Here is a 25,436-nt window from a genome sequence, read left to right on the forward strand (position 1 = left end):
GAGGACAGAGTTGCGAGGCAAATCAGGATCACATGAGCACAGATCTGTTTACAAACTGAAACTGTGCAGCCAGGAAAGACGCAGGAGCCTTCCTGGAGAATATTACTGGCTGGACTAGAACACATCTTTAACCCCCAGATGCTTGCGTTTTGGCTTGGATATTTGTTGAATGAGCTAAGGGACTGTTCGGGTTTTTTTTTTTTTTTTTGGTTTTTGTTTCCACTTTCTTGATGAAAGGATTGAGGGAGCAGATGATTTTAGGTGGAGAGAAAAAATACTCCCCCACAAAGGCGCACACATAAACACTCCAGTGGCTTGATGGTGGTGAAGATACTGTTCTCTTCGATCTCTAAACGGCTTGCTGTTCGAAAAAGGAATATAGCTAAAAAAAAAAACAGACGGGTCGAGGTTGACATCAAGGAAGAGGAGCTAGAAAAATCTTACAAAAAGTCTTTTGCAATAAGGGTTTGAGGGAAGACAAAGGCTGTAGATGGAGTCTTGTGTCAGCTTGTGTGTAATGGACGTTTAGAGCTCGCCAAACCACAATTCGCAGGAATTATTACTAAGATATTGGTTAACTTTTGTGCAAGACAACAAAGAAGATCACGTATGAAGTGCCATCTGGCCCCATATGGACTGGATCCCAAAGACGACGAATACCAAGGGCACATTACGCTCTCTTTGTCTGTGTAACAAAGCACCTTGTGCATATTCACATCAGCGGTGCCAAAGAGGGATTGAAATCTTTTGTTCTTCGATGCTGACATCATAAAAGTGGGATGAATGGAGGAATAATTGAACTATAATCAAGACAGCACACCCTGTCATTTGAAGAGCTGCTTTTTAGACCCGTCTGACCTACGGGAAGAACGTCAGGAAAATTGTCGGGAATAAGTCAACCCGGAATCAAGCTTTCACTTGTGTCCTCCAGCCCCCGCATTGCCTGTTTCAGACAAGCAGTGAGTTCGCAGCAGCAGCGCTTGGAGTCAGATTACATGCAACCATTCCAATGGTGTAACGGTGAGTGGATCTTTGCGAAAAGTCTAAGCTGAACTTGAGTTAGTTTTTTTCTACCAGCATTAGTCACTGAAGTGGTATTGCTGCTCGGGATGTTGAAACCAGTTTGAAGAAGTCAAGGGGAATTATTCAGAAAGGTCAAGATTGTGGAAGTATTCGTGCTATGCCTAGACTGTTTTTAACAACCCGCATGCTGTCAGCCTTTTGCTCTTCTGAAAACTGATATGTCTAGAGTTTTATTTTTAGATGAAAACATGGATCGGCCTATAACAAGTAAAATGTTAAATAACAGTAACGCTAAGTGAGTAGAAGAGGACTGCATTCTGATTACTAGCGGAAATTGCTCAGATTCTGATTATGTATACATTGTATGGAGAGTAAACGTGTCAATGTGATTGCCTTAACCAGATAAAACAATTAAAACATCAGGGATACTGGCATATTTATATATTAAAAAGACTTTTGGGTCATATATATATATATATATATATATATATATATATATATATATATATATATATATATATATATATATATATATATATATATATATGGTCATATATATATATATATATATATATATATATATATGTGTGTATATATTTTTATACACCATTTTAAAAGTTTGAGGTCAGTATGATTGTTTTAAAAAAAAAGTATTTTATGCTCTATTTAACACTGTATTTATTTAATAAAAATACAATAGAAATAGATATTCTGATGTATTTTAAAACATTTTTTTTTAGATTATAACATTCAAAAGACAGGATTTATCTGAAATAGAAATCTTAGAATTCTTATGTGACATTAAAAATAAATTTTCGGTCCATCTAATGTGTCCTTGGTGAAAAAAATAAATAAATAAATTGTGTATGTGTGTGTGTGTGTGTGTGTAAATATACAGTATGTATACAGGAAGCTGCCGAGCAAGCAAACTTCTTCTGAATAAATCATTAACAAGAATATGGACCATCACTTGAAAATTGTGTGCATTGCACATGGAAAATGACATTAGCCACCAACAAAAATGTACCATGGTAATACTGAGCAATTTCTGAGCAACCTGTACACATAAATTCAAATATAGCATAATAATAAATATTTGATTTTCATTCAGTAACCTAACATAATAAACAAAACAAAAACATAATATAATAAAAGTTCAGCTGTAGAGAACTGTAATCTTTGCTTCAATATATGCCCAAATATAGTAATAATACTGAAAATTCTCCAAATGGTTTTAAGACCTGAATCCTATGCATATGGCACACATTAAATCTCACTTTACCCTATCAGAATGACACAAGCTTACAATAATCTCAGTGGAAGCCCCTCTATATAAGCACCTTAGATTAATCGTTCTTGAGGGGGATTCTTCCAGACGATGTGTTAATCTTTAACTTTTATGCTGACTGACAGGAGAGTATGAATGGAGATGAACTTCACATGGTTAGAAAAGAGTAATGTATGAATGCTATTTTTTTTGTTTTTAACACACTAACACACATATGGCTTCCTGAAAGGCCAGATGGCAGTTTGTTGGTGGCAATTATTACACAGTTGTTCGTATTTGTTTTGTATATAGCTAATCTCCCAGAATTCTCTGAAAATGGGCGTATCAAAGAACTGTGTGCTTCCTGCTCGGATATTTTTGTGTCATCATGTGCGATTTAAAGTGTGTTTGTATACAGGCTGCCTCTGTGGTCTAGGGCTGCAGCATTCAGACTGTGATATGTCAGAGGAAGACATCTACCGTTTGCCGCTCAACGTGTACGTCATTGTACTGGGCATAGGCATGTTCATCTTCATGCTCAGTGTAATCTTCTGCTGCTATCTGTTCAGGCAAGGACCCAAATGCATTCACGACATCCGCACGACTGCTGTTACACATCAGATGAGTCCTCTGTTGCTCTCTGCTCCTGTAAAAACATGTAGAAAGACACGGCTGAGACATCATTTTCTAAAATTAATACAGACATCCTATTCACATACTGGTTTGTTAAACGGTGCGATTTAAATGACACTTTGAATCCCATATTTAATCAGACTTTGAGTTAACACAGTATAAATTGGAGTATAATTTAGTGTATGCATTATGTAGAAGTGTTTTACATGCATACGAGAGAGTTTGACAGAGGAAATGCTGCAGCGAAATTAATTTCACAATCTTTTGCACCACCCACAGCAGTTCTGCAGTTAAACTCAGGAAGTGCAGAAGTGTTTCATGTTTTTTTTTCCTCTTCTCTTTACAGATTGAAACAGCAAGGTACAAGGGAGCAGTACAGCTACAATGAGGTGGGCCTGAAACAATAAAGTTTGATGTAAACATAGCAATATAGTCTTAGCCATAGTCTTGATGAAATCCAATCTAACAGATGAACCTCATTATATACTTTTCTCCTCATATATTTAGTTAGCATGTTAGCAACTGTGACATACAATACTTTTATTTGGGTTATCTGACACAAGAAAGACAGGATGATATTTTCAAACAATAAGCACTAAAACCTGAGCCTAAAAATTAATTTAGTATTTTTCCAAATGGTGAAACGAGGTACTTAACCTTCATAATACTGTTGATCAAGCTCACTCGATGTTATATCAGAGGCATATTGATCTTAAATATCTAATGAAAGTAAAGGGTCTCACAATGAAATATGGGACCTAAGTTATCGTTTTCAAATAAAATGCTACAGTATGTAAACACCTATCACATAACATTAAATCAATTAATCGATCGATCAATTAATCAATTAACGTAGTCATCATCATGACTCGATGAAGCACACAGTTAACGTCAATTATACGTTAGTTACAGTGGTTGGGAAAATTACAACCCTTTCCTAGTAAAGATAAAATATGTTATTTTTCGGTATTAAAATACTTGATCCCAGTTTAATAATTTAAACAACTGTAGGTACCTCAAAAATGATAAACACGGTGTCCCTGTGGCGTCACTGTTTCCGTTTGTAGTCTTCAGGAGCTCGGCTGTCCTCCAACGACTCGACATGCGTTGGGGGCGGGGCTATGTGTTTGTTTGACCAATGGCTGACCAGAGAGCTGTTACCGAGAATTCAGTTCTGTTTCGTTGGCGCTAGTAGCGCAGAAATTAGCTTTCTAACTTAAAGTGATTTGTTGTAAAATTATAAACAACATATTTTATTTTCTTTTTTCATTAAAGGTGGTGTTGAAAGGTGCAGGAAAGAAGCTGAGCCTGCTGGGAGTAAGTGTCATGAGCTCTCTGGGTGTGGTTGTTTGAACTTATGTGGGGTATCAAAGCATTTTGAATCCAAAGCATTGTCTTAAAATAAAATACATTTTTAAAAAGCAAACAAAATATAAGGGCCAAACTGAAATTTATATTTTTCCTTTCAGTTAACAAAAGGGAAATTTAGCTTCTTTTTTTTTCATTATTAAATATGATTAATAAATTGTAGCCTGATGGATAGGGACATGCAAATTGGCGGATACAGTTTATTTGCATTCCACACTAAACAGGGTCCAATAGATTCAATCATGGGACTATTTTGTATAAACACAAGTGTCCGAATCAAAGATGCTAGTTCTGCATTACAGATCTCCCTCGCAGTGCATTAAAAATTCCTTTTCAAGCAAACCTCAGGGGAAATTCTTGATTAAGCAGCCCTCTGTGTGATTTTTGGATTCCAATAAAGCAGGTCCCCAGTTGGTTGAGAGGACCTGCATTATGGGAATCCAGATGTGAAACAGATGATGTCCATTAGAATAGAATTGAACTACAGACCCTGAAGTGAAGTGAAATACAGCCAAGTATGGTGACCCAAACTTGGAATTCGTGCTCTGCATGTAGCCCATCTAAAGTGCACACACACAGCAGTGAACACACACACCGTGAACACACACCCGGAGCAGTGGGTCACCATAATCGGCTGTATGTCACATCTTGTACTTTTCACTCCCCCATTGGATTCTAAGTCCAAATCTCTAACCATAGGCATGACTTTCCTGCATGATGGTGCAAAGTATGAAAAAATGTGGCTGAAACGAAAACACAGAGAAGATGTTGGCGAAGTTACAGCCGGCATTCTGTTGCGTCCTGTTGAAGGGTTTAAATTATTTGTGTAAATGAAAAGAAGACTAAAATAGCTTGTTTCTTGTGTTTCACAGCAGCCCTGTGCCGTGTGTCTAGAGGAATTCAAGACCAGAGACGAGCTGGGCGTCTGCCCGTGTTCACACACCTTCCATAAGAAGTGAGTTCCACTGAAACAAGCGTTTACTTAATGGGGAATGTCACATTTACTTAATGCAAAAACCTGCTTGGAATAGCCAGCAGAATTCCATAGAAAACTCATCATTCACAGTTCATGTCCTTGCACAATATTAAAAAAAAAAAAAAATATATATATATAGTTATAGTGTATCAGTAATTTTCTTTGAAAGAAATTAACACTTTTATTTAGCAAGGATGCATTGAACTGATCAAAAGGTTAAGTGTATGTTTAAGTGTTTGCAAAGATGTCCGAAATTTACAATTAATGCTGTTCTTTTAAACTTTCTATTAATCAATGAATCTGGCTCCTGAAAATTCAGTTTTACCATAATACCATCAGAGGAATCAATGCCATTTTAACATATAATAAAACAACAAAAAAATGTTATTGAATGATAATATTTCACAATATTATTATTTTTTTTGTAACATTTTTTTAATTTTATTTTTTTTATCAAAAATGCAGTCTTGGTGAGTATAAAAACACTTCATATACATAAATCTTACAACCCCAAACCTATATATATATATATATATATATAGTCTATTTAAGTGTATAAATCTATTTACACACTCCTATTTATGAAAAAGATCATTAGATAATTAAATTAGATTAAATTAGAATAGATTAGATTAAGTTAGATAATTAAAAATATAATGATATTAAAGCAACTTATATTATAATGCAATGCAATTCATTTGTTTGAAAATTATATGCTTATTATATGTATGACTTCTTACTATTGCAAACACTTCTGACTGCTAACAAACCCCTAAACACATCAAACTGCAAAGCAACAGCCTAACACTGTGGTGACTCATTTTGCATTGACATGTATAAGTGCCAAAAGTGCACTAGTTTGCGATTTGCACCAGTATTTCTAAAGACGTCTCTTGTTGTTGCGTTGTAACTTGCAGGTGCCTGCTGAAATGGCTAGAGATCCGCAGCGTCTGCCCAATGTGCAATAAACCCATCATGCGTCTCCACAATGCTGACACCCCGCGAGGAGCCGAGGGGCTGCAAGACCCCGAGGAAGTGTGACCCCAGAAATTGTACGGCCCACGGCCAGATTAACACCCTCTAGTTCTGCGATTGTTGGAACAGATCATGTGACCTGCCTAGGCTCTCCAAAGCCATCTATATGCACCGCCACAGCGGACCGGAGTCAAGACAAACCAGGATGACACTAGTGATTCAGTATATTGCCAGTAGACAAACATAAGAATAATCTCCTATATATCGTGCCACAAAAATCTTTAAAGTAGAATCGTGCCGAGGTTCTAAAGCGAGAGACACACTGTGCATGCTGGGTAACAAGATCAAAACGAGAGGTAAATATCTCAGGAGTTTGCCTCAGGGGATCCAAGCAGGCAACAAAAGAAAACATTAAACTTCGGCAATTAAACTTCTGCTGTCGTTGGACAGCCGTATATATGTAATAATAGGGTTGTAGGTGTAATGCACTGTCTGTTGGACCGGTACTACAAGGTCTTCATCAAGATCCTGTGTAGTCCTTACAGGAATATTAAATATGTAATCAATAACCAGCAGTTCTTATCCACTATCGTGTTCATTGCTTAAATTGATCCCTTTTCACTGTTATTTTGTATCGTTTGTTTTTGAATAAAATGTCTTGTTTTTGTGGTTAACCTTTCCTTTTTATAAAAGAAATGCTGGATCTTTCGGTGGCAGAATTTTTATTGCAAAACATGTATGACTTCATATTACAGCAATATTTTAAATCCATAATAATCATTTATGAAATCGGAAAATGTGGTCACTTATAGACGTTCAATGACATGACATTAAAGCTCAGGAAACGCACAAATACAGCTCCAGAAATGTGTATATAGGTGCACAAGGGATTAAAAAATTTAGGATTAAAGAAGCTCCTCAAATATCCTATTAATCTTAAAGCAAAAAAGATGGCACTAGCTGGCAGCTTCTGCTCCTTTGGACTCCACATATTCTAGAGCTTTCTGTTTGACCGCCTGGATGGTCTCAGGTGTGCCGTTCTTCTTCTCATACTCCAGGTAACGCTTAAAGAAGAACTTGATCTTCTTCACTGACACGCTCAGGTGAATCACACGATCAAAGAGCTCCCTGGAGGAAACAAGAAATGCATTGAGAAAACTAGAAATCTGAATAAAGATTAAAATTTCAAGTCTATTCCACCCTACATATAATATTTATTATATATACAAGCTTATTTTTAACTTTCAAATAAATAATGGTTTTATTAATTAAATCTAAATAATGCAGTAGTTTGATTTGGTTGCAAGTGATCTGATCAAAAGGGTCAATTCTTAAAGGGATAGTTCAGCCAAAAATGTCAATTCTGTCATCATTTACTCACCCTCAAGTTGTTCCAAACCTGTAAGATTTTTTTCCCCCTTCTGCTAAGCACAAGAGATGATATTTTGAAGAATGTGGGTAACCAGATTAGCCGGTAGCCATTGACTTCCACAGTATTTTTTTCCATGCTATGGAAATCAATGGCTACTGTCAAATGTTTGGTTACTAAAGGTCTTTAAAAGTATCTTCTTTTGTGCTAAACAGAAGAAATAAAACGGGTTTGGAATGACTTGAGAGTTAGGACATTTGTATTTTTTGGCTAAGCTATCCTTTTAAGAATTCGTAATATGGACAGTATGAAGAAAACAGTTCAAATTTTCTCTCTGACTAATATCGCCCTGCAGCTGTGTTTACCTCACTTCCTTCTGAGAGCCGTGCTTCACCATCAAGTCTATAAACACGGACCACAGGTCTGTGCGTTTGGGGTAGGTACTCAGAACTTTTTCAAACATGGATTTGGCTTTCTCAGCGTTCCCGTACTGAAACTCCAACCGGGCAAATTTGGCAATCAGGTCCACATCTGGAAAGTCAGCAAGGAAACAATGCATGAGCTGTAAACAGGAAACTGACTGAATATCATCCAAACTGCCTTTCAGATTCCCAATTATGAATTAATCTATTCCTAGTGAGTCTCTCCACACATACATAAATGTGGGATTGAGGTATGCATGTCTGAAGTGTGACTGGCACTCACGTTCTTTATTGGACAGGCTCTGCAGCGCCCTCTGCAGAAGGGCATTTGCAGCGTCGCTCTGACGCTGCCGTAGCAGGAAGTTGCCATAACTCAGATATACAGCTTTCTCCTGTTTGAAGCGTTTCACCATGCTTTTATATAGATTCTCAGCCTCCTACACACACACACACACACACAAACAAAACAAAATGTAATACAGGGTTTCAAATTTTGACAACTGATTTGTTCTCATCAACTAAAAAACTTGCTATCAACAACTATCGTTCAATATTAGTGGTTAATATGTGGTTTTATTTTTAAATTCAAAACAACATCTGTATTTTAAAAGGCATTTCACATACATTGTAATATTATGATGGTTTGTGTAGCATGAGATATATATATATATATACATACACACACACGTGACCGGCCAAGGCTCTCCAAAGCCATCTATATGCACAGTGTATACACTAAATGTGAATTTTCAGCATTATTTCTCCAGTATTCAATGTCCCATGATCCATCATTTCTTATTATTATCAATGTTGAAAACAATTATTTTTGTGAAAATGCAAGACATTTTTTGATTTATAGAAAAAGTAAAGAACAACATTTATTGAAAATATAAAACTTTTACTGTCACTTTTGGTCAATTTAATGTCTTCCTGAATAATAAAAAAAAGAAACTTCATGACTAAACAAATTTGGTCAGACTGCCCACTCTTAAGCCAAAATATATGTCTCAGTATCCCTTCTAACAACCACACCGGTCACATGACTGAACATAATGCTTACTTTGATCTTGTCCGACTTGGCGTAAATGTCTGCTAGCTGCTGATACACAGGAAGAGGTTCACAGAACTGGATGGCCCGTTCAAAGACTTTCTGCAAGCTTTCTTGTGTCCCGTACATGTTCTCCAGATTTAGCATGGCCACCCACACATTCAGCTTCTCCCGCTCCTCTCTAAACACACAAACAAACCGGTTAACTCTTGTGACAAAATTGAGCTTTATTCAGATGCTATTTAAAAAAAAAAAAAAAAAACTAACTAAATTATGCAAGACCAGGGAAAAGCAACACACCAATAACCCTTTGATCAAAGGCCTGTCATTCATTTGCAAGTAACATCAAAGTGGAATAACAAAAAATTAATTGACTGTTTTCAAACATGTTTCCTGTAACTGCATGCAAGCTGTACCATCTTAAATCAGTCTTTTCACCTGAAGGAGATGGTTTTGAGGGCTCTCTCGCCGACAGCACGCGCCTGCTCGATCTGCGTGGCCTGTAGATGGAAAGCCATGTACTGCAACCAGAGGAGGGAGCTGTCTGGAGACGACAGGAGCAGACGCTCAAACGCCACTGTGCTGTCCGGACGCACAGACGTGTCCATGAGCTCCGCCTCCAGTTTGCTGAGCTGCTGCTCCGCGTTCTGCTGCTCCTGCTTCAGCTCTTTACGGGACTTTTTCATCGGCTGGTGAGAAAGAGGAGCCGTTTATGGTGTGTGTGTGTGTGTGTGTGTGTGTGCAGACTATGCATTGTAAAAAGTGATTGCAAACAAAATGAGTATAAGAAAATGCTATTTTAGACTTTAAATTCAAAATGTTCCACTTTACATTTAACTGAATGTGTTACTTGCCATTTCTTTGTAATTATTAAACCATAGTTTTTTTTTTTGTCTAATAAATCACATTATCACAAGCAGTATTGAAAATATTTTTCCCATTCCAAAATTCCCTCTTGAAAATCAGAAATGTAGCATTACATCACTTGCTTACCAATGGATTCTCTGCAGTGAATGGGTGCCGTCAGAATCAGAGCGGATAAGAACATCACAATAATCCACACCACTCCAGTCCATCAATTAAAATCAAATAACGATGGCATTTTAAGAAACAAACCTATCACTTCTGGCTAAAATACATGTCATCTACCAATACTAAGTTGTGTGGATCATTACGATGTTTTTATCAGCTGTTTGGACTCTCATTTTGACGGCACCCATTCACCGCAGAGGATCCATTGGTGATTGGTGATGTGATGTAATGTTACATTTCACCACATCTGTTGTGATGATGCAAACTCATCCATATTTACCATGACATTTAGGCAAGTCAATTTTCAGTAAACATTCATTTTTAGAGTGAACTATTCCTTTAAGACATGTACGATTTTTATAACCTTAAATCTGATCAAAACTATTTTCAAGACCCTATAAATTCTACACCAAACTGTTATGGAAAATTAAATAAAAAGATATTCAACCGTCTACATGGGAGCAACTTAGGTTTGACGCATGTGTGAGCTCACCTTGCTCGTGACTTCCTGCTCGTCCTCACTGGAATCACGGGTGTCGTCTACTGCGGCAAAAGGTGTTAAAGAGCACAGTGTGGATCCCCACGGGAAGCCAAAAGCCATCTGCAGCCGTTCTGGTTCCTTTGCCTCCAGATTAACCTAAACAATCAGACGACAGCGGTTACATACAGAGGCAGCTAATATAAAATTAAAAACGTATTGATCTAAAAAAAAAAAAAAACACCTTTACTTGGTCTGTTAACGGTGTTACTTCCTCCTCTCTGAAGAACACTTCTACACCACTGTCATTATCCTCTGTTTTAGGTTTCTTTTTTTTGGTTTTCTTCTTTTCTGTGGATTTGACTGGGCCTTCTTTTTTCTTTTTAATCGTCTGTCCATTTTTCTCATCGTCTTGTTGCTAGAAGGATTCAACACAAGGTCAAATCCATCTTCTTGGAAACTATCGGTTAAACACAAAAACTCACACACACTTACCTGGCTCTCAGAATTAACCCGCTTCCTCTTGGTGGCTTTCGTGACATATTCCTCGATCGGCTCTTTTTTCAAATGCAATGGAAGCTCAAGGGATTCTGGGAGCAGATCTGGTTTGCCAGTGTCCTTTGGCAGCAGTGACAGGTTCACATGCTCGTTCTTACTGTTCACACTGATTTAGAAAGCAACCGTCTTTAGTCGTATAGCACTACACATCGATACATTTAAATGTTTTCACAATAGCTGGTCATTTTACACATTACCTGAGAACCTTGGCTGTCAGCAATGCATTTGCAGGAATGTGTTCGGAAAACGTTTTTTGGTCGTTCACAAAGTATTTTGAAGCATTCTGGAAAAGGACTCTTCCTGAGATGGTTCTTGATAACCTTCATACGAGAAAAATCATTTTAATCCAACTCGTGAGGCTAAAATGGTTTCTTTAAAAATGTGCAGCAAAATCTAAATACTTTACCTCACAAATATGCCTAGATCAGTAACCGACATCAAATATCCTCTGATAATCTGGCCCTCTTTTATATCAGAAATTGACTGAATGTCTGGATCTGTAAGATTCTGATTGTGGTCCTTGTACAATCTGCAGAAAGGGGATGCATTTGAGTTTAAACTGAATAAAATGGGAAATTTTAATTACTTGCAAAAATGGCAAACATTAAATAAAAACTGAATAAAATAAAAAAGGCAGATTTTTTTGAGACAATGTTACATTTTAAATCATCCTCATATACTCTAACACAAAGCAACCATTTATTTGTAATGCTTTCAAGATGACTCAAATGGAAAAGGCTTGTCAGATGTCCACATGAGAGCAGGCCTGTTTTATGAACTATTTAATAGTTTCAAATGACTTGTCAGACAGTGGCCAAAATATGCAAGCCAGCAAAAAATCATCATCATCATCATCATCATCATCATCTGCACAATTACGCAGATGCAGGGCTGATGTTTTCAGTATTCTGAGAAGAAAGCAACAGATGATATGGGTCAAAGACCTACACAGACCTCCCATTTATTACTGCAGGAAACGCATCACACTGCTGCTGGTTCTCAGGATAGAAAGAGCACAAACCACAGCAGGGTTCATTTCAAATGTTGTTTTTTTAACTTTCAAGATAGTAAAAATAGAACCATGTTTTGCCTCACACTTTTGTAAAAAAAATAAATAAAAAAAAAATAATAATAATCTAAATGGCCCAATTTATTGTCAAAAGCCTAATTTCAATGTCCCATGAAAGAAAAAAAAAAGAAAAAAAATAATATATAATCTATAATATAAAATAAGGTAACATTTTGAAAAGCAGATAAAATGAGGATTTTTTTTTTTACATTATTATTGTCAAGTAATATTTATCGTGGTAATGTACTTGCGGTTGTATGTGTTTATAATATAAAAACTTCAATTATAAATAAATTCATACTTAACATGTGAAATATGAAACATATACATGCTATAACAGGTTTACATGTAAATAAAATCAAATAATAAGCATTGTGAATAAAACTAAATAAATAAATGCATTAATTTATTTAATGGAATGTTTTAAAGAAGCAAAGTGATGTTTCATCTCATTTTGAAATGATTCTTGATTATGTACCTGGAGGGACGCAATGAAATGTTGAAGTTTTCATTTTCCTCCCCAATAACGTAGCACCTGCATAAAATACATGCACAAACATAAACCAACTTCACATTGGAAGCTTTTTACTGCTTCGGTGCAGGAACAATCCTTTCAGACATTCGTCATGAACAATTCCAACTAGGTCGTGACTCACCGGACTAGTTGGCCCAGCTTGTAGGGCTCTAGCGGGTTGTCTGTGAATTCATCAGAGAGATCTGTTAGCGAAGCCAAACCCGAATTCCCAAACGGGAGCTGGAGAAACAGTCCCATGTGAGGCACAATTTTCCAAACCTTCGCCATGGTGATCACCCCTTGCTCCATCTTGTACGTCCCTACAGTAACGGCACACACACAGGAAATGCTAAAGAGACTCGAGGGACGACCACCACATGCGTCATGATGGCAGAAGCGCCACATCAGGAGCTGTGTGACTCAGCGTTTGGTATAATGAGGACAAAATATGTGTTGTCACATCAAATTGCCTCTGACAGTACTGTGCTTCGAAACAGTTATGATTGCAGATGAACCTTAAAAGTATTACCTGTGAGTGAAAGGGAAAGACGAAAAGGTTTGGTGTTACCAAGACCAACAACCTTTGCAGAAGCAGTCTGTCCCAGTTTAAAAAGCGTCTGTGGGTGTTTAGCTTGCTGTGGGAAAAATCCATTTGAAAACATCATAGCTTGTTTTTTCAGAAATTAATGCAACAAAACATGCATTTAAAAAGTGCATGACTTAAAAAATATTTTTTACAAGTAACATTTAAGTCACCATTAAATTAACCCTTTCAAATAAGTTTATTAAATATAAATGAAATCATTTTTATAATAAGCAAAGCAATATTGTAACATTACTTTTCAAATTCTGCATTTAACAAACAAGTAGGGGTGGACAAGATGATCAAGATCACAATAAGAGTCATTTTACTTCACTGTAACAATATAGTTATTTTTGCTTTAAATAAGGTCTTCGTGATTTCAAAATATCATTTTTATACCATAGAAATTTCATAATTGTCACCAATGTCAATATCACAAAAAGCTAATACTAGCATAAACAACAAACAAACTTCAAGCTCACTGGACAAATAAACAGTCAGCGATTATTATTATTTTTATTATTATTATTAATAATTATTAATAAATTGTTTACAAACACTGCACATTCTTCACTGTGTACATATTAAATATATATTTCTTCTTATTAAAGTTACAAAAGTGATTCAGGCAAGATCAGCAGGAATATTAGACTGCTGTCACTTTAAGAGCTGCCCGGACCCAATACACTGTTATGTGCGTTTTCCTTCTCAGCTGTTTGTTTTTGATAGTGATAAGTTTTAGTGTCACGGAGTGTGTGACCGCGATTGAGACGATTGCCGACAAATTTCTACCAGCTAATCGTGTGTACCAGTATATCGCCCACCCCTACAAACAAGGAAAGGAAAGATGTACAGAGACTTACGCTAGCTTTGGTAATCATGGCTAACAGTTCAACAGTTCCCATGACGTTGGGCTTCACATGGACTTCTAAGCACTGTGATTCTTTGTCGAACTGAGGAGAAGGCAAAAATTACTTCAAAAGCTCATGCAGTTTAAGATTACTTTTCCTTAAACTGTAAAAATCTACCTTTGATGCAAAGCATGTGACTTCATCTCCAGGTTTGTAGTTCAATTTGTCAACTGTCTTCTTGTCAGCTTCATTCAGTTTGCTGAAAAAGAGTGATGTATGTACCACAAAACAATGAATAGAAAAAACACACCCAGAAAAATATTTGGTGCAGCTGTTCCCACATGCTGCTTCCTCACATTAATGTAAAATTAGTGTATGGAGAGCTGCAGAAATGCATACCTGGGCAGAAGAGTGAGTTCAGGGAGGCAAACCTTAAAGGAGGGATGAGAGATTGGCAGGAACCTGTTGAAAGACAGACAATATTTTATGAACATCAAGAAATTACAAATTTCAAGCTAGTTAAATACAGAATAAAACAATGCCAAGAGTCCATGAAAGCTGACATTATCTACACAACACCAATGATAAGTATTCATTCAAGCATATTCCTCAAACTAAGCCACAAAAACAAAATATGAAAAAATATGAGTCTGTAACGGAGCAAAAAAAAATAAATAATGCAAAATTTTATATTTATTACATTTTGATAAAATTATTTAAATCTACATGTAGTAACAGTAGAAATAAACATGAAATGGTAAAAAAAAAAACTGTCCCCATAAAACAGCATTAAAAAAAGAAACAAAATCAAAATATTTAAATGAAATGCAAAAAAAACCTATTTTAAAAATAAACATAAGCGTTACAATAAAAAGTAAAATAATAACTGAAAACAAGGAAACATAAAAGGACTTAAAGAATATAGCTTTAAATAAAATACCCCCCCCCTCCCAAAATACATAAGAAAATACATTATACAGTATATATTAATTTTCTTTTTTTTTTGCCTCTGGCTGAGTACTATTTGAAAGCCTTGTATGTGGGGTTTATAAATAGCCCTATTCAAAGGCACTGAGACCAAGTAGATTCTGAGACAGACAGACAGACAATACGGCTATATTTACTTGTGACCATGAACTGTTTGTGCTCCAATCACTCTGGCTTCGACCTTGCTCCCGACCTTCAGGGTTGATGTTGGGAAGCTGCCGACCACTGGTGACTCCTCGATCTGAGATACATGGATACTTCCTGCGGTCCCCGACGGCAGCGTCACCACCACATCCATGGGCTTCACCTTCTTTACGGTCACGGTCATCACTTCCCCAAGACCTGTGCTCTTAAATTTGCTCTGCTCCGGTTTCTGCGTTCCTCCCGTGGCGTTTTGTTTGTGACACTCGACAAGAGGAAGACCTCCCAACTCCTCACAGCTGTTCTCCTTGACGGTCACATTCAGACAGGAACCGACGAGAAATTTCTTTGAGTTTAAGATGTCATTTATGTGAGTGCGAGTGGGAATGATGGTCAGGTGACCAGTGTCAGCCAATGAGACGACAGCAAATTCTTTGTCGGTGTACTGGACAGTGGCAGTGAGTTTGGAGTCCTTTTCCAACTGAAGACAAACAAAAAGAATGAAAAATGAACTAACAGGCCTGAATAAATGAGATGCAGTGGATTTTCAGGGCTTTGACTTACCTTTTTCCTCAGGGTCCCGGTCAGCTTTGGAAGCAGCGACACATGGACCTCAGACTTGGAAATGTCGACATGGAGAACGACTGCAGTGAGTTTGCAGCCTGGACTCACATTCACACCTGAAACATTGACACAGATCTAGTTAGATGAGAACTAGCGCGTTATCCATCCATGTCAAGATCACCAAATTCACACACAACCACTGATATTGTACAGTCGCCGGTTTCACAAGCTTTCCACGAGATGTAGACAGTCCAATGCGAGTATCGTTTCAACAGGAAACAGTTATTTTTGTAATCAAATGATCCAAGACATTCAGCTACAACACTGTTATTGCAAACTTAAAGTAAAATTATTAAAATCAGGTAAGTATATTGTGACCGTATAATCGTTTGATTGGGTTATTTGATTTTGGTTAATTTCGATCACATTTTGCCTTCCAACTAAGGGAAATTATACTGTTATGTTATATTATATTTATTAGATATGGGTTTCATTAGTGTGTGAATGTGAAGTGGACCAAGTTTAAAGTTGAACCAGAACAATATATAAATAAACCAACACTTTTTCACAGAAATAGACAATAATATTGGACTATTTTACTATATATTTCCAAGTGAAGACTAAAAACACTTAGTCATGGCAGGTGTATTTTTTCGGTAATCGGAAAAGCTGGAAAACAAATATTAGATTAAAAACTCCAAATGGACTGAATTTCCACTCAAATGGATCCAAGAACTGTAGCTGCACAGTCTACTTAAGAATAAAAGTTGACTTTGGTATAACTAGAAACAAGCTGTTCTCATGACAATGTGAGATTAATTAATGGTTTTTTAATTTTTTTTAGAGGAAGGCATTCCTCACCTTCTGTGTGGTACTTTGAGACCAATACAGTGGCTTCACTGAGCTGATCTGAGGTCAGTGCGACCGAGCCATCCTCTCTGCTATCTCCCACCGTCACCTTCAGTTTATTTCCCAGAGATACAGCAGAGAGCTGCTGCAGGACGTCAGACTCGCCTGGAGACAACAGAGATGTGGATATCTTGATTAAAGATATTAGAATACGGCAGAAATCACAAGTTAAACACCTTATCACTTGTCATTCATCAGAGCCTACGCTCATACCTCTGCAAGTCATCATCTCAAAGATGGCCTTCTTTTCCTTCAGACCCTGGATCAGTCTGGCTTGGGACTCCTCCTCTGAGGAAATCAATTCTGACACCCTCAGACTGACCAGAAACCGGTTCTTCTCTTCATCCAAATTGGTGACTTTGGCGACAACCGTCTGGCCGATGTCAAAGACGACTGAGGTGTCCGTGATGAACTGATCACTCATGGCCTACGACGAGACAGAAACACAACATCAAATTTACAGAAAAATGTACAATTCCACTCTGAATCCCATCTAAACGACCCAAACAAAGACGTACAGCTTTGGGAGCGAGGCCGAAGAGTTCATACGGGAAATCGATGAAGACTCCGTAAGGCATGATGTTTTTCACCCAGCCGACCATCTGCATCCCCACCTGGAGCTCAGAGAAGTTTTTGGGGCCACTGTCGTCCTCCAGACAGGCCTTCAGCAGGGGTTTCTTAGTGAGAGTCTGAACACAACTAGGTTAAGAAGAACTGAATCATGTGGAAGTGCGAGTCGACTCGACTGCGCAGATACTATTTAAACGGAGCTGATTGTAGCTCCAATGGTTTCAACAATGCAGCCAAGGACGATAACATCACTGAATCAATGATGAACTGGCTTTAATTGGAAAACTGAGGGTTTACTATCATCCTCTTGCATTATCGACATAATATTTTCCTGTTTAATACTGTAACGCTGCTTTGACAGCACCTGTGTTGTATAAAGCACTATATAAATAAAGGTGACTTGACAGTCAGATATTTAATAGTTATTTCTACTGAAAACAAAGACATGAATGGCTGTGTGAGGATACAATTCCCCTCTTCTTGGTCTTGCTGAGGCACATTAAATTAGAGATGGTGTCGCCCTCCTCCAGCACCATCCACAGGGAAAGGCAGTTGGTCACGTGGTCAGAGAGGTGCACTGTGGGTATAAAAGCTGGCACCTCCTCAGGAACAATGGAGACCTCCAGACCATCCAGCACTTTGCGGCAAACTTTTACTTCAACCATCTAAATGGGACATAGCAATAAACGTTTTTTTGTTTTGTTTTGTTTTTTCACATGCTTTGAAAATAAAGCAAGTATAAAAACTTTTTTCGGCCAAATTACCTTTCCAACCACAAAGTCAAATTTGGCAGTCTTCTCCTCTTTCACATCTCCCTCAGTAACAGCCCTGAAGGATAAACGTAGCATCTTTTTTTCTTCATCACAATCCAAGACTTTGGCCTTGACAACCTGCAGAAAACAATTAACAGTGTGTAAATTAGTGTGAACTGAAGATCAAAGGTTCAAGAGACAGAAATGTGCGACTGGAATAAATTTGACAAAACACACAATGTGCACGAGCAATATAATATACACTATCATTCAACTTTAGAGACAGTAAGATTTGTTTCAAATGGTTTTTGAAGTATTTTATGCCAACCATAGTTGCCTTTATTGGATTAAAAATTGGATATAAACTTTCATTTTAAAATATAATTTATTTAAATGTAATTTTCTGCACCATTACTCCAGTTTTCAGTGTCATATGATGCTTCAGAAATCATTCTAATATGCCGATTTGATGCACAAGAGAGATTATTATCAACAATGAAACAGTTGTGCTGCTTAACATTTTTATTTATTTTTAAATGAAATGTAAACTCAAAAGAACAAATCTTCTTTAATGATGTAAAATCTTTAACGTCCTTTTTTTAATAATTTAATGCATCCTTACCGAATAAAAGTATTCTTTTTTTTAACCATACTGACCCCAAATTTTTGAACAGAAGTGTAACAATTTTTAACTAGATGCATTTGACAGTTTTTAAATATTGCTTTTCTCTGACCTGACCAACGAAGAAGAGCTCTTCTGGATTACCCACATACTCTGTGGACAGTTCTGCCTTAGGAACCAGACCCTTCACATCTTCATAGAAACGAACAATGCAGCCAAAGTCCTTCACACACACGATGAAGCCGTGGGAGACGCGGCCCACCTTGGCATCAGCGTAGGACAGGAAGAGAGGGAGTGTGGACTCAACAAGGGCCTTCTTCCTGGTCAGGCACAACTTCTTCTGCTGAGCGTCCACTGACAACACCTAAACAAACCCACGTTAAATTAAGAAGAAAGGTAGCAAATAGACTGTCAGTGAAACACAAGCCTGCGTTCAAGGGGACAGAGAGATGTCAAATGCCAAGAGTACAAAATTTGGGAAAAATAAAATAAATTCAATAAAAAACGTTGGCATGGTATTCAAAAGAAAAAAAAAACTCAAGACTGCATTAAAGGATAAAAAATAATAAAAATGTGAAATAAACAAAAATATATATACACATTTCAAATAAATCAAGGCAGCTTTAAAATGTACATTAAAAAACTTTTTTTTTTTTTAAATGTGTAAAAAAGCATGGCTAATTTAATGTATTTGATAAAAAAAAAACACTCATAATCTGTTTGTTTCAAATAAATCAAAGCAGTTTTAAAAGTTACATTGTTACAAGTCTGCATTCAAGAGGATAGAAAAAAAGTTAAAAAATTCAGGAAAATACCAAAAACAATCCTGACAATAATACCTTTAGCATAATCCATTTGTACATTTAAAAAAAAATGCAATATTTTTCCAAAACTTGTAGCCATTTCACTGTCATGTAAAGATTTTTTTTACATGGAGTAACCCCAAAAAACTGCTAATTATTACAACTTTTCCAATACTTTCATCATCTTGGACATCCTTATTTTTCCCCGAGCCAAACAACAGTGCATGACTGTTAGATCCTCACCCTGCACTTGACCCTCAGTCCACTAGTGAATATCTTCTCTGGGTTCTTTAAGACAACATCGGCCAGGTGATTTCTGGGTATCAATCCTTTGATGTGGTTCGTTATCCTCACATACGCACCCTGTTTCTGCAAATCCATAACTGTTCCCTAAAACAACACACGAAGCATTTGACCACAAGCACAGTTATTCGTTTGTGTGACATTTCCTGCAAATCCATTTCGATTTCGTGCTCGAGCACGGTTGCCCACCTCAACAATTTGTCCCACTTTCACGTCTTGATATCTGTACAACTCTGTATTAACGGTGCTCCTATAAAACAAAACAAAATATATATATAAAATAAACTGGGAACCCATAACACCCTAGCAACCACATAACAGTAGCCTAGAAACCAACCTGCGCAGTGTGCCCATGTGCATTCGCTCCATAGGACTGTACTCTATGACTCTCAGAGTGAGTTCAGGCTGGGACAGTAAGCTGTTTGGGTTGAATTCTTCATTTGCCTCCTTCGTGAGGTTTTTCTATATGTAAAATACAAATAAATCTCCATTAGACACTCAGATTAGCGTGCATGTGTCATCTGTGTGACGACTAGCTGTGTACTCACATGCACAAAGACTGTGGTCCCATCAGGCATCTTCATCAAGGCTCCAGAGTGATGGTGCAAAGCAGACATCTTACAGCCCTGCACCACCTCACCCACCCGCTCACTCGAGACCTCATCCAGCACAGCGCCGCCTGGTGGCAGGAGATGCCAGCGCAGGGACAGACCCACATGCCGCGTGGATGGCTCCACATACAGAACCCGCGCTAGGACCTGAAACAGAACCGAACTTCACTATTGCCTGAGAATCACTGTTATTTTGGCATTATTTATATACTATTATACCCTAAAGTTTTCATTTCTACACTTTCAGTTTTGATTTTAGTTAATAATTCGTTATTTCTTTTTGATTGTATTAAACATAACTATTCAGGATATTATTATTTTTTATTTCAGCTTTAGTTTTGCTACTACTTTTACTCCAGCTTCAGTGGTTCAACTTAAAACTAATCCAAAATGTGAAATGTTGCCGAGTGACATTAAGTGTTAAAAAGTTAACATTTTACATCTAATATTTATATTTTACACAGTTTCTGCAGGTTTTAATTTTATTTGAGGCTTTTTAAAGACCTTGTAAAAACAATGTAGAGAAATGTTAAAGCTGTATTAGCAACACTTTTTTAGATAGATTTTATGATTAAAAAAATATAATAGACATATGTGCTAAGGAGGTTAATTCAAAAGGGGAAAAAAGTCTGCAATCCCCATTGAAAGACATTTGTTCTTATTTTAAACAAACTCAATTTAGTTCACTTTTTCAGAAAGCTTTTCTTTGCATCATCATTTTGCATCTCAAGTTAATGTGTCTTGACTTGAGGATATCTGTATTGGAATACAAGAAAAAAGTACTGAGGTAGATATTGTTTTTTGCAGAGCATGCAGCATTTAATGCCATAACTTTACAATTTAAGACTTTCTGGTCTGATTTAAGACTTAAGAACTTCATTTGTGTAAGGGTGAGTACCCACAGAAATCCTGATTTGATTTGATTTCAGATAGATAGATAGATATATAGATAGATATATAAATTATCTGTCTAAGCTGAAAAAAAAAAAAAACTAGATTTGTATATGCATATGTAATATATATTGTTTTTTTCAGCTTATATATATATATATATATATATATATATATATATATATATATATATATATATATATATATATATATGCACACACGTTAAAAATATATATACATTTGTACAGATATATTTTTTGCACTTTTTCTATGGTCTTTTGACTCGTACCTCATCTCCTGTGTTGTAGGTAGATGCTTTGTCCTCATCAAGGTGCAGAAAATCAACCATTCCAGTAAAAGATGAAAGATACGTCAAGATAAGCCCATGAGGAGTAACCTAGCATGACAAAACATCAGCAGACAATGTCAACATCTCAAAAAGATTGATCTAGAACACTTTAAAATGATCTTAAGAGGGAATTCAGACTGCTTACAGTGACTGTTGTACCTGCATATTAAACCAGGACAGGAGGAAGTATTTTAACATCGACATCGTTATATTTTATGTCTATGTGCAGTTGACTTACCTTCTTGATGCGTGCCTGGATCAGAAGTCCTGGCAGGAGCGTGTCTAGGGTCCATCCTTGCTGAGTCTCTGCACAGGCCTTTCCAAGAGCCTGAGGATCCTGGGACAGACGCACCACACGGCCATCATTCTTGACTTCCTCTATCAGGACCGTCATGTACTGACCCACATTCAGATCTGAGATGAACAGGAAACTTACAGTCATAATACTGCTTTTATTCTGTTTAGAGGACATGGACAGTTCATCCAAAAATGTTGTTGCCATTCCTAGCATGCATAACTTTAATTATTATTAATATTTAAACATTAAAATAAATGTACAACCTGAATGCACTGTAAGTCGCTTTGGATAAAAGCATCTGCCAAATGCATCAATGTAAATGTATTATTAATGTAATAAAATATAAAAGTTAAAATGATTATTTATCCTTTACTTTTCCAAGGAAGGTTCCAGTGAGATTAAAGGAAATCTCTTCTTCCAGGGAGTCCTGGCCAAGATGACCAAGCAAAAAGATTCACATAGTTTGATATCATTTGACAATGGATAAAAAAATAAATTAAAAAAAAAGTGTAAAATAAACATTTATACTTTAGATGACAACGTATTTTTTTAAAAATACATAGATATTTAATAAAAATATAATTATAAAAGGAAGTAAACACTGTAACCAACAGTGCACTCTGTATTCTGGGAAGTTTGTGTGCATTGGGAATCATATTTTCAAATAAAGCCAAGGTAACACTAAAGTGAAAATGACATGAATTTGACAGTGGGTAAATGCATAAAGCGGAACATAATTTAAAATCACGAGTTTAAAGTTTAAAGCATTCAGTTAACATGGACCAACCGTTACACAGAGAATACGTGATCATGCTGAATAAATATGCACACTTAAGATCTCACAGCTGGATTCAACTAGGTTTACAAGGTTTGTGAAATTAAATGTTCAAAAGTACTTTAGTAAATACAAATAACTGGACATCTTAAAGCTATTTCTTGACATACAGGTTTGGAATTACATGAAGGTGAGAATATGGCAATTAGCATTTTTAGTTTAACTACTTCAACATTATTTTAACCAGTATGATTTGAGAGGTATTCATCTTGTCATTGAACTACAATAAACAGTATATGTACACTACTGACATGTTATGTGGCTGTATTTATGGTAGATTTCCTACCTTTCTTTGAGGATGTGCTTTGCTTGGGCAGGAAAGCTTTAGTGCCACTGATTCCGATGTCAACCAGGAAGCCGTGATCTTCCACACTCTCCACACATCCACTCAGTGTCTAATATTAAGACAGTCTTATCTTAGTCCACAAGTGACAATTACTGTTAAAGATTCAACAACAACTGGCTGATACATACAACCAATAGTATAAAAGTTTGTGTTGCTCTCAGTTTTATTTATTTTTTTAAATTAATTAATATTTTTATTATTTCGCAAGAACAGATCAAATTGATCAAGATTGCCAGTAATAATATTTAAATTACAAAATATTCCTATTTTGTACAAATTATGTTATTTATTTATTACAAAAAGCTGGAAAAACTATCACAAATTCCACAAAAATATTAAGCAGCCCACCATTAATAATAATAAATGTTTCTTGGGCATCAAATGAGAATATTAGAATGATTTCTGAAGGAAAGTTTGCAAACTCACCATTCCAGGTTTCAAAGAACCTGAACTCAACACCTTGTTAACCCCTTTAGGGTTGATTGACACTTTAAGACTAGTTTGACCCTCCTTAAAGGAGTCGAGAGACGACACAACGCATCTGATCAGCATTCCAGGAGTAAGCAGTTGTGGGAGAGGGACAACTTCCTGTTTAGAGTAGACAAACGCAAACAAAATGCATCCTTTAATGACAACATTCACATAGAGCTTTACATTTTCATTCCTTATGCCGCTGTGGTACCTTCAAACTGTCTTCAGAGTCCACGTTGTCTTTAAGAATACTGGTATAGGAGTCACAAATGTTGAAGATTGGCAGGTAACCAACAAGACCGCTGGGAAAACCAACTACTGCCTCAAAGTCTGACACTTCCTTCACACAGCCCAGCATCAGAGTGCCAATCTTCAGATTCTAGAGCGAGAGACCAGCGCGCCAGAGAGATCAATAAAATACAAGAAATTAATAATAAATACATATATACATACAGTGATGGACAAAATTATTAGCAGACTAGTATTTTTATTTAAAAACATTTTTTTTTAAAGTGCGGAGCCCCACACGTAGCATGCAGGAAAATAATAGTATCCTAAATCATGTGCACGATTTACTATTTCGTTCCCTCGATTTGTTCAATTGTGAACATTATTTATAAATCGAGGGAACGGAATAGTAAATTGTGCAAACGATTTAGAAAACTGTAGGAACAAAATAGTAATCGTGTGTATGTGTTAGTACACTGAGGGAACGAATTTGTAAATTGTGCGCATTATTTATAAATTTTTTTCTTGTTTGTCAGATGCAGGGGTCCATATTTCTAGGGGTGGGCGAAACTTTGGACGAAAACATAAGTTGGGTTTCCATCGGGCTGGTTTTATACGCATTTTGAAGTATCGCATCTCGAGAGATGGAAACGTTGAATTTCAAATAAAACTGCCTCAATTCAAATTGTCACAATAGCTATGTTTCCATCCAAAGTGTGTATTTTAACTAAATTTTGCAAATATCTAATATGCATATACATACCCGTAAATGAAGAATTTCCACATTGGTTTCAGTATTAAGTTTTAAATCCCCTCTTTCTTCTTTTCGTTGTTTAGTTTTTTGCTTTCCATCCTGTTGCACGGTCTTTCTCTTCTTTGTAACCACTGTTTCACGTGTCTGAAAAACATGACACACATGCACATTACTCTCATGGCAGATGTGAAGGCAGCACATTGATCTGAATTAACATCACTGTTGCAGTCACTACCATCATTATCATCGACTTACTTCAAAAAGATTGTCCACTTCGTGTGCCTTAACCTTTTTGGAGTCGGTGGTCTTCTTTTCTGTCCCACCACGGGGGAAATCTTCCTCCATAGACGCCATTCTTCACGATGTACCTAAATATAAAGGCTCTAATTAATTCCAATCAAGAAACAAACGTAAAAAAAACAGAGTTTTTTTAGACATGAATCCTGGTCTTGTCTCACATCTGCTCACGTGTCTTTACAAAACTGCAAGCATGGACACATTAGAAACACAACATATACTATTATGCAACCTTTAACCAACACATTCCTTACATTTAGTAAAACCCTCTAATTAGAGGGGGGAAATACAAAGTATGTTTACTTACGTTCTAAAAAGTTGCGTAGATCAATGTAAAACTATCTGTGTAACGTTAAGTCAATCACATCATGCTCCTCAGAAACGTGCGTTCTATGCATGACCCGGATGTAAACACCGACAGGCGGGATTTAAGATTGTACGGCAAAGAAAAAGAATCAACCAATAGGATGACGGGACAATTAGATTGAAGTCTCTGCGAACCTATTGCTTTAGTGTAAAAAGTGATTGACGTGAGTGTA

At 36.6% G+C, this 25,436-nt stretch overlaps 2 protein-coding genes across 2 annotated transcripts; one reads left to right on the forward strand and one right to left on the reverse strand.

The window, feature by feature from the left end:
• The first annotated feature begins 55 nt into the window (after positions 1–55).
• LOC113044039 (RING finger protein 122-like) lies at positions 56–6,740 on the forward strand. Its single transcript, XM_026203631.1, has 6 exons — positions 56–1,020; positions 2,709–2,859; positions 3,270–3,312; positions 4,199–4,240; positions 5,164–5,246; positions 6,185–6,740. The coding sequence occupies exons 1-6, from the start codon at positions 996–998 to the stop codon at positions 6,306–6,308; spliced, it is 468 nt and encodes a 155-aa protein (XP_026059416.1). The 5' UTR covers positions 56–995; the 3' UTR covers positions 6,309–6,740.
• Positions 6,741–6,955: 215 nt separating this feature from the next.
• On the reverse strand, positions 6,956–25,340 carry LOC113044045 (protein RRP5 homolog). The gene is made up of 36 exons (XM_026203635.1): positions 25,205–25,340; positions 24,856–24,968; positions 24,610–24,744; positions 23,830–23,997; positions 23,574–23,735; positions 23,088–23,196; positions 21,907–22,082; positions 21,609–21,716; positions 20,366–20,575; positions 20,155–20,279; positions 20,007–20,067; positions 19,758–19,904; positions 18,824–19,075; positions 18,102–18,227; positions 17,805–18,002; positions 17,286–17,456; positions 16,981–17,194; positions 16,720–16,872; positions 15,859–15,974; positions 15,291–15,775; positions 14,566–14,628; positions 14,344–14,425; positions 14,179–14,268; positions 13,262–13,367; positions 12,875–13,052; positions 12,697–12,753; positions 11,556–11,678; positions 11,347–11,469; positions 11,087–11,255; positions 10,836–11,009; positions 10,607–10,750; positions 9,520–9,770; positions 9,094–9,262; positions 8,317–8,470; positions 7,977–8,142; positions 6,956–7,370 (listed from the first exon to the last, which is right to left on the reverse strand). Exons 2-36 carry the CDS (start codon positions 24,952–24,954, stop codon positions 7,199–7,201), a joined length of 5,436 nt encoding a protein of 1,811 aa, XP_026059420.1. The 5' UTR covers positions 24,955–24,968; positions 25,205–25,340; the 3' UTR covers positions 6,956–7,198.
• Between the last annotated feature and the right edge of the window lie 96 nt (positions 25,341–25,436).

This window comes from Carassius auratus, chromosome 26, assembly GCF_003368295.1.
Source record: "Carassius auratus strain Wakin chromosome 26, ASM336829v1, whole genome shotgun sequence".
In the NCBI taxonomy this organism is placed as follows: Eukaryota; Metazoa; Chordata; class Actinopteri; order Cypriniformes; family Cyprinidae; genus Carassius; species Carassius auratus.

What these genes read in the sequence shown, in the direction of transcription:
- LOC113044045 (XM_026203635.1), bottom strand. Translation starts at nt 24,954, where the DNA reads ATGGCGTCTATGGAGGAAGATTTCCCCCGTGGTGGGACAGAAAAGAAG. An exon ending in GACTGAGGGTCAAGTGCAGG is followed by an intron (nt 19,076 to 19,757) that starts GTGAGGATCTAA and finishes GGGTTTGTTTAG; the next exon opens with GTGTTGTCAGTGGACGCTCA. An exon ending in CCATGATTACCAAAGCTAGC is followed by an intron (nt 13,368 to 14,178) that starts GTAAGTCTCTGT and finishes TTTTTCCCACAG; the next exon opens with CAAGCTAAACACCCACAGAC.
- LOC113044039 (XM_026203631.1), top strand. Translation starts at nt 996, where the DNA reads ATGCAACCATTCCAATGGTGTAACG. An exon ending in ACCATTCCAATGGTGTAACG is followed by an intron (nt 1,021 to 2,708) that starts GTGAGTGGATCT and finishes GTTTGTATACAG; the next exon opens with GCTGCCTCTGTGGTCTAGGG. An exon ending in AGCAGTACAGCTACAATGAG is followed by an intron (nt 3,313 to 4,198) that starts GTGGGCCTGAAA and finishes TTTTCATTAAAG; the next exon opens with GTGGTGTTGAAAGGTGCAGG.